A 16223-nucleotide genomic window follows, 5' to 3' on the forward strand; every position below is an offset into this window, starting at 1 on the left:
CTCCAAGTGGCGGTAGCAACGCGCGTGTCCCTGGAAGGAGGCTCCCGGTGGAGGTCCCAGCCCAGGCCCAGGCTGCAGCTGTCCCTTCTTGTGGTCTTCAGCTCCCCACCCCCTTGCCGGTGGATGTAGCTGGGAGAAGGGGGGTGTTTGTTTCCCCACCACCCACTCCCTGGTGATGTCACACCTCGGCAGCCAATGGCTGGGGTCTCCCCCTCCTCCCCCTCCCCATTCCTTTTCCCCCCCTGCCTGGGGCTGGGGCTGAGCAGACGACCGGGAGCTCTCGAGGTGTCTGGAGGCCTAGTGGTAAGAGATCAACGGGTCTTACGGGGATCCTTCGCCAGGCTGAGAAGCCAGAGGGAATCAGACTCAGGGTCCTGGGAGGTGCTGGGAGGTGCTGGGAAGATACCTGGGGCTCAGGAGGCAGTTGTGGTATAGGAGTCAAAGGCATAGACCCTGGGTTCAAATCCCAATATTTCCCTCTCTCAGGCTATGTGGTCTTGGGCAAGATACTGCACCCTTCGTACCTCTGCTTTCCCATCTGTGAAATGGGCTGATGGAGGCCACCTCACGGGGCTGATGGAGAGTAGATGAGTTGCTGCTTACAAAGAGCTAGGGAAGGATTCCTAAGGTGGGGCAGGCTTTTGGGGCTTGGAGTAGGGTGCTGGGGTGGGGAGCACTGATCTTGATAGGAGGCCAGTGCCTGAGCTGGATTTGTCCCTCACCCAGAGTTCCTCTTGGGCAAGAGAGAAAGTGGGGCCACCACTGAGCAAAAGCTGGACACAAGCCACTTTGAGATGCACAGTCAAGCCTCCAATTGCTGTCAGAGACGGGCGTACGTTACTTGAACGCTTACTATATACTGGGACTATTTTAGGCACCTGCTGTTATTTTGTGACTCCTTGAAGCCACTCTTAACTGGCACCATTTCACAGAGGAAACTGAGTCCCTGAGGGGTGAAACACCTCACCCAGGTATTCAAACCTGAGAAGTGCTAGAGCAGGGACTGACCACGGCCGAGGCTGCTGGGAGACCACCGCCAGAACGCCTCACCTTCCACTCACAGATGGTCTAGGGGCCCAGACGAATCAACCCCTCACTCCCACTGCTGAGGGCACCAGATCACTGGCGGTTGGGAAAGCTGAGGCTCTGAATGGGGAGACCTTCCTAAATAGGGTTGGCACCAGCCAAGGGGAAGAGGGTGCAATGGGACAAAACTGGGGGGGTTCCTCAGCCAGCCCAGCTCAGCTGACCGGCCCAGGGCCCAAAGGACAGGCCCTCACCTCAGCAGGCTCCGAAGGGCATCTGGGCATCTCAAATGGGAATCTCAGTGGTGCCTTCCTCAGAGAGGGATTGTGAGGACATAATGAGCCAAGGTAGGCAAGAATCTTTGTGCATAGCAAATGCTCAAGAAATGGGGACTCTGAGAATTCTGGAAGCTGAGGAGCATACCAGGGCAGTGCCATAGGAACCACCCAAGAATGGTTGTTGGCATCTGGAGGGTCCTGCCTGGCTTTAATTCACCAGGGGAACCCCTTTAGATCTTCCCCTAACACAGTCAGGGATCCCCAGCAACTCCCCCATTCCCCCCTCCGTCTAGTGGGATGGGCAGAGCTGGGAACAGAGAGTGCCCAGGGTTGGGAGGGGGGCTTCCTTCCGAAGCCACCCCCACCCCACCCCAGGAGCTGAGTTTGTGGCTCAGGAAGGGCACAGTTGGGCTAAATATAACCTGGGCTGGGCGGCTGCCCTGGGCAAGGATGAGGGAGGAGGGTACTCTCTCTTGCTCCCGCCCTGGCTAAGCTTCCTGTGCCAGCCTCTGGGTGTGACCTTTACCGCCCTGGCCTGAGACAGGGAGCTTGCTGTCCAGGAGAGCCTCCTGTCCATCTCCACTGCCTCCCACAAGTACCAGGCTCTCCCACCTCCAGCTCAGGATGCTATGTGGCATCAGGGACTCAGTTTTTCAGACCTGAGTTCAAGACCCAACTCTGTCACTGTGATATCTTAACCCTCATGTACTCATCCATAAGATGGGGTACTGAGGCCACGTCCACAAGGTGTCTGCCCAGCCCAGGTTTGGCACCAATGAGGTGCCTCTGAAAATGCCTGTTCTGGGCACCCTCAGTCCCCACCTCCCTTCCCAGCCCAGCCCCTGCTCCCGTTGTCTTGCTCCTTGGGCCTCCTCCAGTGCTCGGAGCCACCAATGCAAGTTCACATACAGGGTTGGGGTCAAGGGCAGGGTATTGTCTGTGTGACCCCAGACAGGTCTCTTCCCCTCTCTGAGCCTCAGTTTCCAACCCTAGAACAGCCACCACATTGAGGGTGATTCAGAGACCTACGGGGGCGAGCATTCTGGAGGAAATGCTACAGATGGGGGAGCCCACCTGACCCGGAGCAGCTGAGGGCTCAGAGGGGAGGCCGGGGAAGGCCGTGGAGACCAGGACTCCTAGGAGGGCCAGAGAAGAGCCCTCTGATACTGTGCAGTCCTTACCAGTGGAATGGGTACAGCTGGACCATTGAGGGGTCCCTGTGTCCTCTGTCCTGGCCAGTGGTGGGTTATGAAGGGCCATTGTGCGGCTGGGGGTGGGTGGGCAGGGGCGGAATGTGACCGGCTGCAGCAGACAGGCCATTGTTTGAGGGAATGTGCCGCGTGAGGCCTGACCTTTCCGTGTAGAGTGGGGGTTGGCGGGTTGGCATGCCAGGTGGGGGCTGGGAGGACGAGGCCAGAGTTGGCCTGGGTGGGGGGTGGTGGAGAGACAGTATCCATTCCCCTTTCAGGCCTGATGGGGAGGCTGCATGGGAATCCCAGTTCTGCCTCCTCACTGTGCTGTGTGACCTTACACGAGGTTCTTGGCCTCTCTGAGGGGCGAGGGTTTCCTGCAGGGAGGAGCCAGAGCATAGGACTGACAAAGAATAACCACTCAATACCCACTAGTTATCATCCCCCGTGTAAGAGGCCGGAACTCTCAGATAAGTTCAAATCCTGGCTTAGCCGTTTGTGACGATCCGTGGCTTCCCTTCTTGCAGCCTCACGGCTCTTCTCTAGAATGGTCTCCATAATCGTGTTGGCCTCACAAGAGTGTTCGGAGGCTTAAGTGCAGTGGATGACCCCTGTGGAACCTTGACACAAGATCAGGACCACAGGAAGTTCTCAGTAATAGTAACAGTGCTTCTGAAGCCCCTCTGAGTGCCTGGCATTTTATATTTACTAACTTATTTGATGAGGTAGGTGCTCTCCTTCTCCCCATTTTACAGGTGAGGAAGCTGAGGCCCAGAGACGTGAGGTGATTCTCCCCCCCGCCCCCCAGGGAGCATATGAGAGTGGTTATGATTTTTTTTAAGCTTTTATCTCTTTATTCATGAGAGACAGAGAGACACAGGCAGAGGGAGAAGCAGGCTCCCCGTGGGGGGGACCCTGATGCGGGGCTCGATCCCGGGACCCCAGGATCATAACCTGAGCCAAATGCAGATGTGCAACCATGGAGCCATCCAGGTGCCCCTAGTTATGTTTGTTTTATAATGCATTTGGCTCTCTTGGTAGACCCAGGTGGTTGGCTCAGGGGCTCTGCTGTCGGGCAGTTCTGGGGGTCCACTCTGGCTTGACTGTTGTCCAGTAAAGGTCTTTTAGGGCTCAATTCCCCAGCTGCACTCTGCACTAGGGGGATAGAATATTGACAGAGTACAGGAAGGTCAGGCACTCAGGAAGCAATGGGTGGGGTTAGCTGATGGTAATGCCCATGGTTTTTCTTCTTAGACCCCTGGACCCAGGAGGCCCAAGGAGCTGGAGGTGACCTTGAGGTGAGCATTGGCTGGTGCCACATGCCCCTCCCTGCCCCTCTGTGGCCAGCTTGGAGCCTCACACCCTGGTCTCTTCCTGGCAGGCAGCAAGACCCCAGAGGAAGGGTGCAAACCCTGCGGACGACTGTGCGGTACCCCAGTCTGGGCTCCTGTTAGGAGGGGGTGCCTGTGCCCAGGCAGCGGTGAGAGGACAGGGGTGGGGGGAGCCCCTTCTCCCCTTCTGATTCCCATCTTGACCTCTCTCTCTCCCTCTGTGCCCGCCTTCACCGCTCATCCTCTCCTGGCCTCAAGCCTCCATCCCTGTCCCTCGCAGGCTCAGAGGCAGCTGCTCCATGCAGAACTGAAGCTGGTCCTGCAGCAGAAGGGGGAGAGGAAGCAGGAGCCTGGGGCCCAGGTGACTCCCAGAGGTGCCATGGAGGCCAGGAGCCGGAGTGCTGAGGTGAGTACCCACATGTCCTGCAAGGGAAATGTGGGGACCCTGGCTAGGGGGTGCAGACTGAGCAAGAAAGACACTTCCTGGTTTCTCTGTGCCTCAGTCTCCCCATCTGTGAAACAGAAATAGCAACAGTGGCTGCCTATTTGATAGGTCACCATGAGGAAAAAAATTTTAACATATGGAAAAGTGCCTGGTACAGACTAAGAATGAAAGCAGCTAATTCAGTGGGGCATAATGGAGTTATATTAATAATGAGCTAAAGAAATTAGAAAACCTTTTTTTGGAAGAAGCAGTATGTATAGGGGGTTATACGCACGAGCTTTGAGCCCATAAGCTTAAATCCCAACCCTACCACTTCAAATAGGGGACCTGACCTCTCAAACTGTTTTCCCATTGGTGATGGGACAACGGTCCAGACAGTGGTCACTGTTATGGAAATAGCGGACTGTCATTGACTGCTTCCTACCCCATGCTAGGCACAGAGTGGGTCCACTTTTCTGCGAGCCAAGCTGAGGCTGAGGGTTGGCAGGTGGGAGGATGGGGGGGTTGGGTAAAGTGCAAGGAGGTTGCTGCCTGCAGGACAGCCTATGGGCTCTGAGGTCACAGACCCAGGGCTTAGGCCCGGCTGCTTAACTCTGCTGTGTGGCATGAGGCAGATGGTGGCTCCGCAGCTCTTTACTTTTGTGTCTGTCCAAGCTGGAGGGAGCATGAAATGAGATGCTGTACATAGAATGCTTAGCGCAGGGCCTCAGGGGGGTGGTGGTGGTCATGGTGTTCCCTGCTGCGCCTACCACAACTGTTTGCAACATGCTCCTCCCAGCCTCTGGTCCCAGGGCCACTGCCGGCCTAGACCTGCTTTCCCCTCTCCAAGCCCTGGGCTCAACTCCAGTCTATGCCATCCCTGATGCCCTGCCCATTACAGCATCCTCTGGGATCCCTGTTCTTTCAGAGCTCAGAGACTCCATCCAGTACAATCATGTTACCCGACTTTACAGTAGGTAAATGGGCCCAGAGAGGGCAAAGTTTTCCCCCAGAGACACACAGCAGATGGAGCTCCCAGGCGGCTGTAGAACTAAGATCTCTCACTGCCTTTTCTAAGCCCGGAGGGCGCCGCTGGGCCAGGGCCAGGTCAGCACCATTTACAGTGAATACCAGGAATGCCACGTCTGCCGGTCCACCACTCATTACCCACGCACCCCCCTTCACTGGATTCCCTCTCCCAAAGGCGTTATGCAGGTCTTGGGGTCACAGAGTCCACAATAGGGCACAGTCTCACACACGTTCAAGCCTCCCAAGAGCGCAGTCTCACCCTCACCCCTCCATCCTGTACCGCTTAAAGGTCTAGCCTTGGAATCCCATCCTCACCCCACCCCTTGTTCTGCTGTTATTAAAGCTCTTCCCCAGACCTCAATCTCACCCGTAGACTATGGGTCCCCGCCTTACCTCTACGTATTACCCTCTAGCCACACCCCTCTCAGATCTTTGGCCCCTCCTCTGTGGCCTGAGCTCGATCCACGAGAGCCGTCGAATCCCGCGCCAAACCCGTAGCCCCGCCCCCGGACGGCCCCGCCCCCAGAGAGGGCCCCGCCCCCGAGGACACCGCCCCCGAGGACACCGCCCCCCGAGGGCACAGCCCCCGCCCCGTCAGGCCCGCCTCTCACAACTCGGGTTCCCTCCGGCCTCCCTGCCCCGCCCCTCGTCTACGACCCCGCCCCTCGCCCCGCCCCTTCGACAGCGGCCCCGGGCCTCCCGCCCGCCCAAGAGCGGACGGAACCGTTGAGCCCAGCAGCGGGTCCGAGAGAGCGGGCGGCCCTCGCGCTTCCTTCAAGGGAAGATGCCGGGGTGGGTGGGCCCACGGGGCCGGCCCGGGCCGCGCTCAGGAACGTGCACCTGGAGGACCCGTTTAAGAGCCGTCTTTAAGCGCGATGCCGGGCTGTGGGCGAGGTCGGGCCCCAGCGCCCCATGGCGACCCCTCGCTGCCCTCCGCAGGAGCTGAGGCGGGCGGAGTTGGTGGAGATCATCGTGGAGACCGAGGCGCAGACCGGGGTCAGCGGCATCAACGTCGCAGGCGGCGGCAAGGAGGGAATCTTTGTCCGCGAGCTTCGGGAGGACTCGCCCGCGGCCAGGAGCCTCAGCCTGCAGGAAGGTGGGCGGGGCGGGAGCCTGGGGCCCGGCATTTCTCAGGGGGCGGGATCGGCGGGGCGCGGGGTCCCGGGCGTGGCCGGCCTCCGGAAGGCGGGGGGAATGGTTGGGGGCGGAGCTTTTCATGTGGGGCTTGCAGTGGCTCAGAGCCGGCTGCGTCGATTTGACTCTCAGATCTGCAGTTGACTAGCTTGTGGTCTTCTTCTGTGCCTTGGTTTTTTTTTCATCTTGCAAAGGGGAATAACTCTAGTACTCACCTCGTAGGGTTGTTACGTGAGTTAAATGAGTCAGTATTTGAAAACACTTAGCGCATAGCTAAGTGGCACACGGTAAGCACCAGTTATTATTTTTGTTGCTGGGGCGGGAGAAAAGAGGTGGAGTTAACACAACTTGGAGGAGGTGTGGAGGGGAGCCTTAGTAAGTCAGGGATATTTTAGGCGACAGGCATGAGGCCGATGTGATTTATTCATGCAACAACTATGTACTAAGTGCCTTCTATTTCCAGATGTTATTCTAGGTGCTTGGGCTACTGCAGTGAACAAAACAGACCACACTCTGCACTTACGGAGCTTAACTTCTAGTAGGGAGAGACATATTTCAGGAAAATATGTAAAATACATAGTAAGTTAGAAGGCAATGTGTGCTATGGGTGCCAGCAGGACAGTTGTATTTTTAAATAGGGTGAGCCAGGAATGAAGGGAAAGCCTGGTGGAGGACAGGGACTGAGCTATGTGGCCATCTGGAAGAGCATTCCCTGCAGAGAGAACAGCCAGTGCAAATGTCCCAAAGTTGGGGTGTGCCTCCCTTGATGGAGGAAGAGCAAGGAAGCCAGTGTAGATGCAGTAGAGCTAGAGAAAAAAGGAGAGCAAGAGATGAGGCCAGAGAGGTCAGGACAGGACAGTTTTCAGAGGGTGTTATAGGCCATAGTGAGGATTTTGACTTTTAATCTGGGAGGGTTGTGAGTGGAGGACGACTGTGAATTGTCTGTGTTCACCAGCATGCTGTATTAGCAGTAGAAAGAAGGGGGCAGGGTGGGGAGCAGGGAGACCAACAAAGAGGCTACTTTGGGGGGGCCTGGCTGGCTCAGTCAGTAGAGCATGAGGCTCTTGATCTCAGGGTTGTTTGTTTGAGCCCCACGTTGGGTGTAGAGACCATCTTATCTTTTTAAAAGATTTTATTTATTTGAGAGAGAGAGAAAGAGCCAGTGGGAGGGACAGAGGAAGAAGAAGAAGCAGGCTCCCCACTGAGCAGGAAGCCTAACTTGGAACTCGATCCCAGGACCCGGGATCATAACCTGAGTCAAAGGCAGTTGCTGAACCGACTGAGCCACTCAGGTGCCCTGAGATTACTTTAAACACACACACACACACACACAAAGAGGCTACTCTGATTATCCAGGCAGGAGATGGTAATACTTAGGACCAAAACACTGTTAATGGACATGAAGAGAAAGGTTTAAATTCTGTATACATTTTGAAGGAGGCAGCTTCGGGACTGGATATGGGGTGTGATGAAAAGAGAAGGGTCAGGATGTGTTCAGGGATTCTTGACCTGAGGATGGAGTTGGTAATTCCACAAATGGACCACACTGGGGCTGGAGCTTGTTTGGAGTGAGACCAAGAGTGGTCTCTAAGGTGAAGAGGTGGAGGGGTAAATGGATATATGAGTCTAGGATGGTGGGGAGAGAGCTGGGCTGACACTTGGAAGTTGTCAGCCCTTTATGGTCTTTAAACTCCTAATCTGGGGGTACTTGGGTGACTCAGTGGTTGAGCATCTGCCTTCGGCTCCCACAGGGAGCCTGCTTCTCCCTCTGCCTGTTCTCTGTCTCTCTGTATCTCTCGTGAATAAATAAATAAAATCTAAAAACAAAACCTCCTAATCTGGATGAGCTTCCTCTGGGGGTTAGTGTAGTATGTAGATGGAGATGAGAAGAGGTCCAGGGCCTGAGCCCTGGGACAGTGTGTTGTTAAGAGATCCAGGAGATAAGGAGGAACCATCCCAGGAGGCTGAGAAGAAACCTCCAGGGAGGTCCTTAGAGAGTGTGTGGCACCCTGGAGGCCAAGTCAGACAAGTGGATAAAGGAGAGGGAGTGACGTTAGGTTGAAGGCTGTGAGGTCCACTCAGATGAAGTCTGAGACTTGAACATTGGACTTAGCTACACAGAGGTATGGAACCTTGACAGGAGCAGTTCAAGGTTCTGGGAGGGGGTGTCAGAAGTGTAATTGGAGAAGTGGAAGTAATGCAGCTAGGCAACTCAGTGCATTTACCCTTAAGTGAACAGATCAATGGAGCAGGAGCTCCAGGCGTGAGGTCAAGACAACCTTTCCTATGGGACAAATAATGGTGTGTTGTATGCTGCTGGGAATAGCATAGAAGAGAGGGACAAATTGGTGATGTGGGGAGCGAGGGGAGCACTGCTGGAGGATGTCCCCGGGAAGGCGGTGGAAAGGCTGGCTGAGGTAGAAGTGGGGAGAGTTCATCCTCAGGAACAGGTGGAGAGGGGATCCCTGGGTGGCTCAGCGGTTTAGCACCTGCCTCCAGCCCAGCGCCTGATCCTGGAAATCCAGGATCGAGTCCCATGTCGGGCTCCCTGCATGGAGCCTGCTTCTTCCTCTGCCTGTGTCTCTGCCTCTCTCTGTGTGTCTCTCATGAATAAATAAAATCTTAAAAAAAAAAAAAAAAGGAACAGGTGGAGAGTGGAGTAAATAGCCAGAGGAGCAGGGGCGTGAGTAAGGATGTGGGAGTTTCCGGAAGTTCTTTTCTGATTCTGTCCTCTCAGTACGGGGAAACAAAGTCAGTGTCTTAAAACTTGAGAGCGGGGAAGGGAAGTGGAAAGGCAGTGGGCGTGGCTTGAATGGGCGTGGTCCTGTTCGGCGGGGGCGGGGCTAAGGCCACGGGGTGGGGCTTCATTCTAGAGTGTCTGGACTCTCAAGTCGGTGCAGGGGGCGGGGACAGGGGATAGGCGAGGCCAAGGTTTTGGGCTGGGCCTCGCAGAGCTCCTCCAGGGAAGTGGGTGGCACCAGACCTGGATGGAGCCAGGAGATGCCCACGCCCTGCCCACCCCCACCTCGCCTGCAGGGGACCAGCTGCTGAGCGCCCGGGTGTTCTTCGAGAACTTCAAATACGAGGACGCACTACGCCTGCTGCAATGTGCCGAGCCTTACAAGGTCTCCTTCTGCCTGAAGCGCACTGTGCCCACCGGGGACCTGGCGCTGCGGCCTGGGACCGTGGCCGGCTACGAGATCAAGGGCCCACGGGCCAAGGTGGCCAAGCTGGTACGCGTGCTTAGCCCGGCCTCGGCTCTGGACGGCCCCAGTGATGCAGTTTCTGCGCCATGAGCCCCACTCCTCCACACCGTGGGCCAGCCTCTGTCTTGTCACTAACCCAACGCTAATCCCACTCTCTGCCTTCTGTTCCGGCCCCTAAATTTCTCCCTGGGGAAGGGGATCCACCCATGTCAGACCTGTCCTTTACCCACTTGGCAGAGGCATTAGCTCTAGGCTTGCCTGTGGTCATGAACCAGGCAACTCCAAACCAGGGAGGCCAGGTTCAAACCTGGGTCCTGCTCACTTACTGCTGAGCGACCCTGGACAAATTTCTTTCCCTTTCTGGACCTCAGTTTCCCCATCTCTAGAATGAAGGTACTGGAGGAAAATCCTGGATGAGGACCTAGAAGTCTTGGATCCCAGTTCCTACACCCCTGTTGACTCATTGTCAGATTTTAAATGAACGACTTTGCCTTACGGGGGCAGTAATGGTGAAATGACGGGAAGGAAGGGAGGCTGGTATTTGGGGGACAAGATGCTTCATCCAACACATCCCCAGCCTGGTGCAATACCAGATAGGGTTCCCCCGTCTACCCCGAGCCTCCCACTGTCCCACCGCCTCCCGCATCTCTCCTCTCTCCCCAGAACATCCAGAGTCTGTCCCCTGTGAAGAAGAAGAAGATGGTGATGCCCGGGGCCCTGGGGGCCCCTGCAGACCTGGCCCCTGTTGACGTCGAATTCTCCTTTCCCAAGTTCTCCCGTCTGCGTCGGGGCCTCAAAGCAGAGGCTGCCAAGGGTCCTGTCCCAGCCGCCCCAACCCGCCGGCGCCTCCAGCTGCCTCGGCTGCGCGTCCGGGAAGTGGCGGAAGAGGCCCAGGTGGCCCGGCTGGCCGCTGCTGCTCCTCCCCCAAGGAAAGCCAAGGTGGAGGCTGAGGTGGCAGCAGGAGCCCGCTTCACAGCCCCCCAGGTGGAGCTGGTTGGGCCCCGGCTGCCAGGTGCCGAGGTGGGTGTCCCCCAGGTCTCAGCCCCCAAGGGGCTGGGAGAGGTGACCCTCCACCTGCCAACCCTTGGACTAGGTGCCCCAGCTGCACCTGCTGTGGAGCCCACAGCCGTAGGGATCCAGGTCCCCCAAGTGGAGCTGCCCACCTTGCCCTCGCTACCCACCCTGCCCACGCTCCCCTGCCTGGAAACCCGGGAAGGGGCTGTGGCAGTGACGGTGCCCACCCTGGATGTGGCAGCGCCTACGGTAGGAGTGGACCTGGCCTTGCCGGGTGTGGAGGTGGAGGCCCGAGGAGAGGCACCTGAGGTGGCCCTAAAGATGCCCCGCCTCAGTTTCCCTCGCTTTGGGGCTCGAGCAAAGGAAGTTGCTGAGGCCAAGGTGGCCAAGGACAGCCCCGAGGCCAGGGCAAAGGGGCCTAGACTTCGAATGCCCACCTTCGGGCTTTCTCTGCTGGAGCCCCGACCTGCTGCCGCCGAAGCTGCTGTTGAGAGCAAGCTGAAGCTGCCCACCATCAAGATGCCCTCCTTTGGCATTGGGGTCTCGGCCCCTGAGGTCAAGATGCCCAAGGGGCCTGAGGTGAAGCTCCCTAAGGCTCCTGAGGTGAAGCTCCCGAAGGTGCCGGAGGCAGCCCTCCCAGATGTGCAACTCCCAGAGGTGGAGCTCCCCAAAGTGTCTGAGATGAAGCTCCCAAAGGTGCCAGAGATGGCCGTGCCCGAGGTGCGGCTCCCAGAAGTACAGCTCCCCAAAGTTCCAGAGATGAAGCTCCCCGAGATGAAGCTCCCAAAGGTACCCGAGATGGCCGTGCCCGAGGTGCGGCTCCCAGAAGTACAGCTCCCCAAAGTTCCAGAGATGAAGCTCCCCGAGATGAAGCTCCCGAAGGTGCCCGAGATGGCCGTGCCCGAGGTGCGGCTCCCAGAAGTACAGCTCCCCAAAGTTCCAGAGATGAAGCTCCCCGAGGTGAAGCTCCCGAAGGTGCCCGAGATGGCTGTGCCTGACGTGCGGCTCCCAGAAGTACAGTTCCCCAAGGTTCCAGAGATGAAGCTCCCCGAGATGAAGCTCCCGAAGGTGCCTGAGATGAAGCTCCCGAAAGTGCCCGAGATGGCCGTGCCCGAGGTGCATCTCCCAGAAGTACAGCTCCCCAAAGTCCCCGAGATGAAGCTCCCCGAGGTGAAGCTCCCGAAGATGCCCGAGATGGCTGTGCCCGAGGTGCGGCTCCCGGAGGTACAGTTGCCAAAGGTCTCAGAGATGAAAGTCCCCGAGATGAAACTCCCCGAGATAAAGCTCCCCAAGGTGCCTGAGATGGCCGTGCCTGATGTCCACCTCCCGGAGGTGCAGCTGCCAAAGGTGTCGGAGATGAGGCTGCCGGAAATGCAGGTGCCAAAGGCCCCAGAGGTGCATCTGCCAAAGGTCCCAGAGGTGAAGCTGCCCAAGGCCCCGGAGGTGCAGCTCAAAGGGGAACAGGCAGAGAGGGTGGAATTTGGCATCAAGCTGCCCAAGATGACCATGCCCAAGCTAGGGAGGGCGGAGTCCCCATCACGAGGCAAGCCGGGTGAGGCAGGGGCTGAGGTCTCTGGGAAGCTGCTCACGCTTCCCTGTCTGCAGCCGGAAGTGGGCCCCGAGGCTCGAGCGGGTGTCCCCTCTCTCACGCTGCCCTCCGTGGAGCTAGACCTGCCAAGGGTCCTCAGTCCGGAGGCGCAGGTCCCAGCGGCCGCCGTGGGCAAGGTGGAGCGGCCAGAGGGCCCTGGGGGAGCCGCGGGGGTCGGGGAGGCGGCCTTTCGGATGCCCTCGGTTGAAATCGCCCCTCCGCAGCTGCCCTCGGGGGAGGTGGAGGTGGAGGGGCGGCTAGAGGAGATGGAGATGAAAGTCAAGCCCTCCTCCAAGTTCTCCCTGCCCAAGTTTGGACTCTCGGGGCCCAAAGTGGCCAAGGCCGAGGCCGAGGCGCCCGGGCGGGCCACCAAGCCGAAGGTGTCCAAGTTCACCATCTCACTCCCCAAGGCCCGAGCGGGGACTGAAGCCGAGGCCAAAGGGGCAGGAGAGGCAGCAGGCCTGCTGCCCGCCCTCGATCTGTCCATCCCGCAGCTCGGCCTGGATGCCCATCTGCCCACAAGCAAGGTGGAGGTGGCAGGGGCTGACGTCAAGGTCAAGGGGCCCAGGTTTGCCCTGCCCAAGTTTGGGGTCAGAGGCCGGGACGCTGAGGCGGGAGAACTAGCGCCAGGGGTGGGCGAGTTGGAGGCCAAGGGCTGGGGTTGGGATGGGAAGGTGAAGATGCCTAAGCTGAAGATGCCCTCCTTCGGGCTGGCTCGGGGGAAGGAAGCGGAAGTCCAGGGTGGGCGTGTCAGCCCGGGAGAAAAGCCAGAGCCCACGGCAGGGCCGCTTAAGATCCCCGAGGTGGAGCTGGTCACCCTGGGGGCCCAGGAGGAAGGCAGGGCCGAGGGGGCAGTGGCTGTCGGTGGAGTTCGGCTGTCAGGCCCGCAAGTGTCCACGACCAGACAGGCAGGCGCCGAGGGCCAGGAGGGGGCGCTGAGGATGCCCCTGGGCATCTCCTTGCCCCAGGTGGAGCTGGCCAGCTTCGGGGAGGCCGGCCCAGGCGCCACCCCGGGGCAGCAGGTCAAGGGCGCGGCTCCTTCAGCAGAGGGCACAGCAGGCTACAGGGTCCAGGTGCCCCAGGTGACCTTGTCTCTGCCTGGAGCCCAGGTGGCAGGTGGGGAGCTGTTGGTAGGTGAGGGCGTCTTCAAGATGCCCGCCGTGACAGTGCCTCAGCTTGAGTTGGACGTGGGGCTGGGCCGAGAGGCGCAGGTGGGTGAGGCAGCCACAGGTGACGGTGGCTTGAGGCTGAAGATGCCCACACTGGGGGCCAGAGCTGAGGCCGGAGAAGAGGGGCCCGGAGAGCAATCCCCGGGGGCCGAGCGCACCTTCCACCTCTCCCTGCCGGATGTGGAGCTCTCACCGCCCGCCGTGGGCAGCCACGCTGAGTACCAGGTGGCAGAGGGCGACGGGGAGGCGGGACACAAGCTCAAGGTGAGGCTGCCCCGGTTTGGCCTGGCTCGGGCCAAGGAGGGCATTGAGGAGGGTGAGAAGACCAAGAGCCCCAAACTCAGGCTGCCCCGAGTGGGCTTCAGCCAGAGCGAGGCGGTCACTGGGGAAGGCTCCCCCAGCCCCGAGGAGGACGAGGAGGAGGGTGGCGGGGAGGGGGCCTCTGGGCGCCGAGGCAGAGTCCGAGTCCGCTTGCCCCGCGTGGGCCTGGCTACCCCGTCCAAGGCCTCTCGGGGACAGGAGGGCGAGGCAGCCCCCAAGTCCCCCAGCGGGGAGAAGTCACCCAAGTTCCGTTTCCCCCGGGTGTCCCTAAGCCCCAAGGCCCGGAGTGGGAGTGGGGACCACGAAGAGGGTGGATTCCGGGTCCGGCTGCCTAGTGTGGGGTTTTCGGAGACAGGGGCTCCGGGCCCTGCCAGGATGGAGGGGGCTCAGGCTGCAGTGGTCTGAAGCCGCAGGGCAGAGGGAGAGTCCCCTCCCCTCCTCCTGTTCCCACCTCCTCCTTGTTTTGTGTGTGAGATAACTAGCACTAACCCTCAGAGGGCCGGGAGGTGGGTGACTGTCGGGACAGGGCGGGGGGGGCCTCGTGCCCGGCTCATTGGCAGGAGTACCTGTATCTTGCCAAGCCATGTGAATAAAGTAATCCCGAGATAGCCTTGTGTTCTGTATCCTTTGTGTGCAGAGGAGGGGGGGACAGGGCAGCGGGGAGGATGACAGGGTACAGGGAAAGAGGTCCCCAAGGAGGGGACTACTGGAGCCTGGCCTCAGGAGAGCCTGTGTTGAGGGAGACATCAGGCCACCCCAGGCTAAGGAGAGGGAAGATCTGCAGTGGGCTGGGCGGGAAGGGTCCTGCCCTAGCCATTTGGAGTTCCCAAGGGCCTCTGAGCTAGACCCGTCTGCTGAGGACTCTGCTTGTTCTGGGGAACCACTCACCAGGATCTCTCTGGGGGGTGGGGTGGGCCTAAGAGAGCAGAACAACTGCTACCCATCTGCCCTCTGCTGGCCACCGTCACATGGACGACGAGAGCTCCTCCACGTCTGGCGATCCCTTTCCTGTCTGGCTGGTTTAACTGCCCTGTCTGCCCCGGCCCCACCCAGGAAGGCCCCTCCTGGTTCCCTCTCCCGGCTCCTGGGTTCAGAGCCTCCATCACAGTTACCTGGCTGCCCCTTAGGACTAGGTCCCAGGGCCCTCAGCTCCCATCAGGGCGGGGCCTTGGCTCCCAAGATCTAAGCCCCCATCGAGGCCTCCAGACTCCACCCCCCTCAGTCTCTCTGTGTCCCCCAGGAAGACACTTGGTCCAGTCCCAAATGTCCCCCCTGCCCCAGCCTCCCTGGGGTCACTTCTGGTCACAGGCTTTCTCTTCATTCCCACCAAACACGGCAGGAATTATATATACCTGTGGTGCACACCCTTTGCCCAGGCCTCCAGCATTTGGGGGTTCCCTCCCAGCGCAGCTGACCTGCCAGGATCCATAGTGACATCTCTGGGGCCACGCTGAGCGCTCCCTCTGGCTCTCTTGTCCTGACTTCTCAGGGTTCCTACCTCCTTCCTGAGCACTCTCTTCTTTCTCTTCCCCACTCCTTCTCTTTCTCCTCATGCCTCTTGGACTCTCAGGACTCCTCCCAGGCCCTCATCCATCCCTACACCCTCCCCAGGCCATGTCACCCTCCCTATGGCCAACATAGGAATCTAGTAGCCCATGCATGCCTCCCCTGGACATGGCAGTGGTTCAGAGCTTGGCTCTCAAGCTGGACTGCTTGGGGTCAAAGCTTGTCTCTGGCACCCAGTTGGGTGACCTTACGCATTTTTTCGACTTCTTTGCATCTTTATTTTCTCTTCCATAAAATGGAGTTATTAAGACATATGTAAGGATCAGATAAGGCCTCTACAGCACTCAAGACATGTCTGTCTAGGCAATCCCGGGGTGGTTCAGCAGTTTAGCACCTGCCTTCAGCCCAGGGCGCGATCCTGGGGTCCCGGGATCAAGTCCCACATCAGGCTCCCTGCATGGAGCCTGCTTCTCCCTCTGCCTGTGTCTCTGCCTCTCTCTCTCTTTCTGTGTCTCTCATGAATAAATAAAATCTTTTTTTATTTTAAAAAAAGACATGTCTGTCTAAATGTTTCAATGTTCAGTCTCCTAAAGTTACTCCTTATCCATGTCCCTGTCCCAGGGACCAGCCCTGAGCCCTGGGCCTTGTTCCCAATGGTTCTCCCCCTTCCCCCACAACCTGTCAGTCCCACAGCCTGGCCTCCTGGTTTCCTGTCTCATACACCAGCCTCCTCCCCTGCATCCCAACCTCCCTCACCTGGGCCTCCAGTTTCATCCCCTCCTTTTCGCTCTTATTCTCAGGGTAGCTTTCCGACACTTAAATCTGACCTCCCTTGGGGTGTCTGGGTGGCTCAGTCAGTTAAGCGTCTGCCTTCAGCTCCTGTCATGATCCTGGGATCCAGGGATTGAGCCCTGTGTTGGGCTCCCTGCTCATCAGGGAGTCTACTTCTCCCTCTGCCTCTCCCCCTGCTCATGCGCACTCTCTCTCTCTCATTCAAATAAGTAGGT

General features: G+C 58.7%; 1 protein-coding gene across 5 annotated transcripts; it reads left to right on the plus strand.

The window, feature by feature from the left end:
• Window positions 1–223: 223 nt before the first annotated feature.
• Window positions 224–14318, plus strand: PRX (periaxin). 5 transcript variants are annotated; one of them, XM_038528859.1, is made up of 8 exons: window positions 754–832; window positions 3749–3792; window positions 3876–3974; window positions 4106–4231; window positions 6218–6374; window positions 9449–9645; window positions 10282–11337; window positions 11431–14318. In XM_038528859.1, exons 4-8 carry the CDS (start codon window positions 4205–4207, stop codon window positions 14113–14115), a joined length of 4122 nt encoding a protein of 1373 aa, XP_038384787.1. In that variant the 5' UTR covers window positions 754–832; window positions 3749–3792; window positions 3876–3974; window positions 4106–4204; the 3' UTR covers window positions 14116–14318. The 5 variants fall into 5 exon arrangements, with proteins under 5 accessions (XP_038384788.1, XP_038384789.1, XP_038384787.1 ...); XM_038528860.1 differs by lacking the exon at window positions 754–832 and adding an exon at window positions 224–303 and having other exon boundaries at window positions 10282–14318; XM_038528861.1 differs by lacking the exon at window positions 754–832 and adding an exon at window positions 244–303 and having other exon boundaries at window positions 3880–3974; window positions 10282–14318.
• The last annotated feature ends 1905 nt before the right edge of the window (window positions 14319–16223 follow it).

The sequence above is a fragment of the Canis lupus genome, chromosome 1 (assembly GCF_011100685.1).
Source record: "Canis lupus familiaris isolate Mischka breed German Shepherd chromosome 1, alternate assembly UU_Cfam_GSD_1.0, whole genome shotgun sequence".
In the NCBI taxonomy this organism is placed as follows: Eukaryota; Metazoa; Chordata; class Mammalia; order Carnivora; family Canidae; genus Canis; species Canis lupus.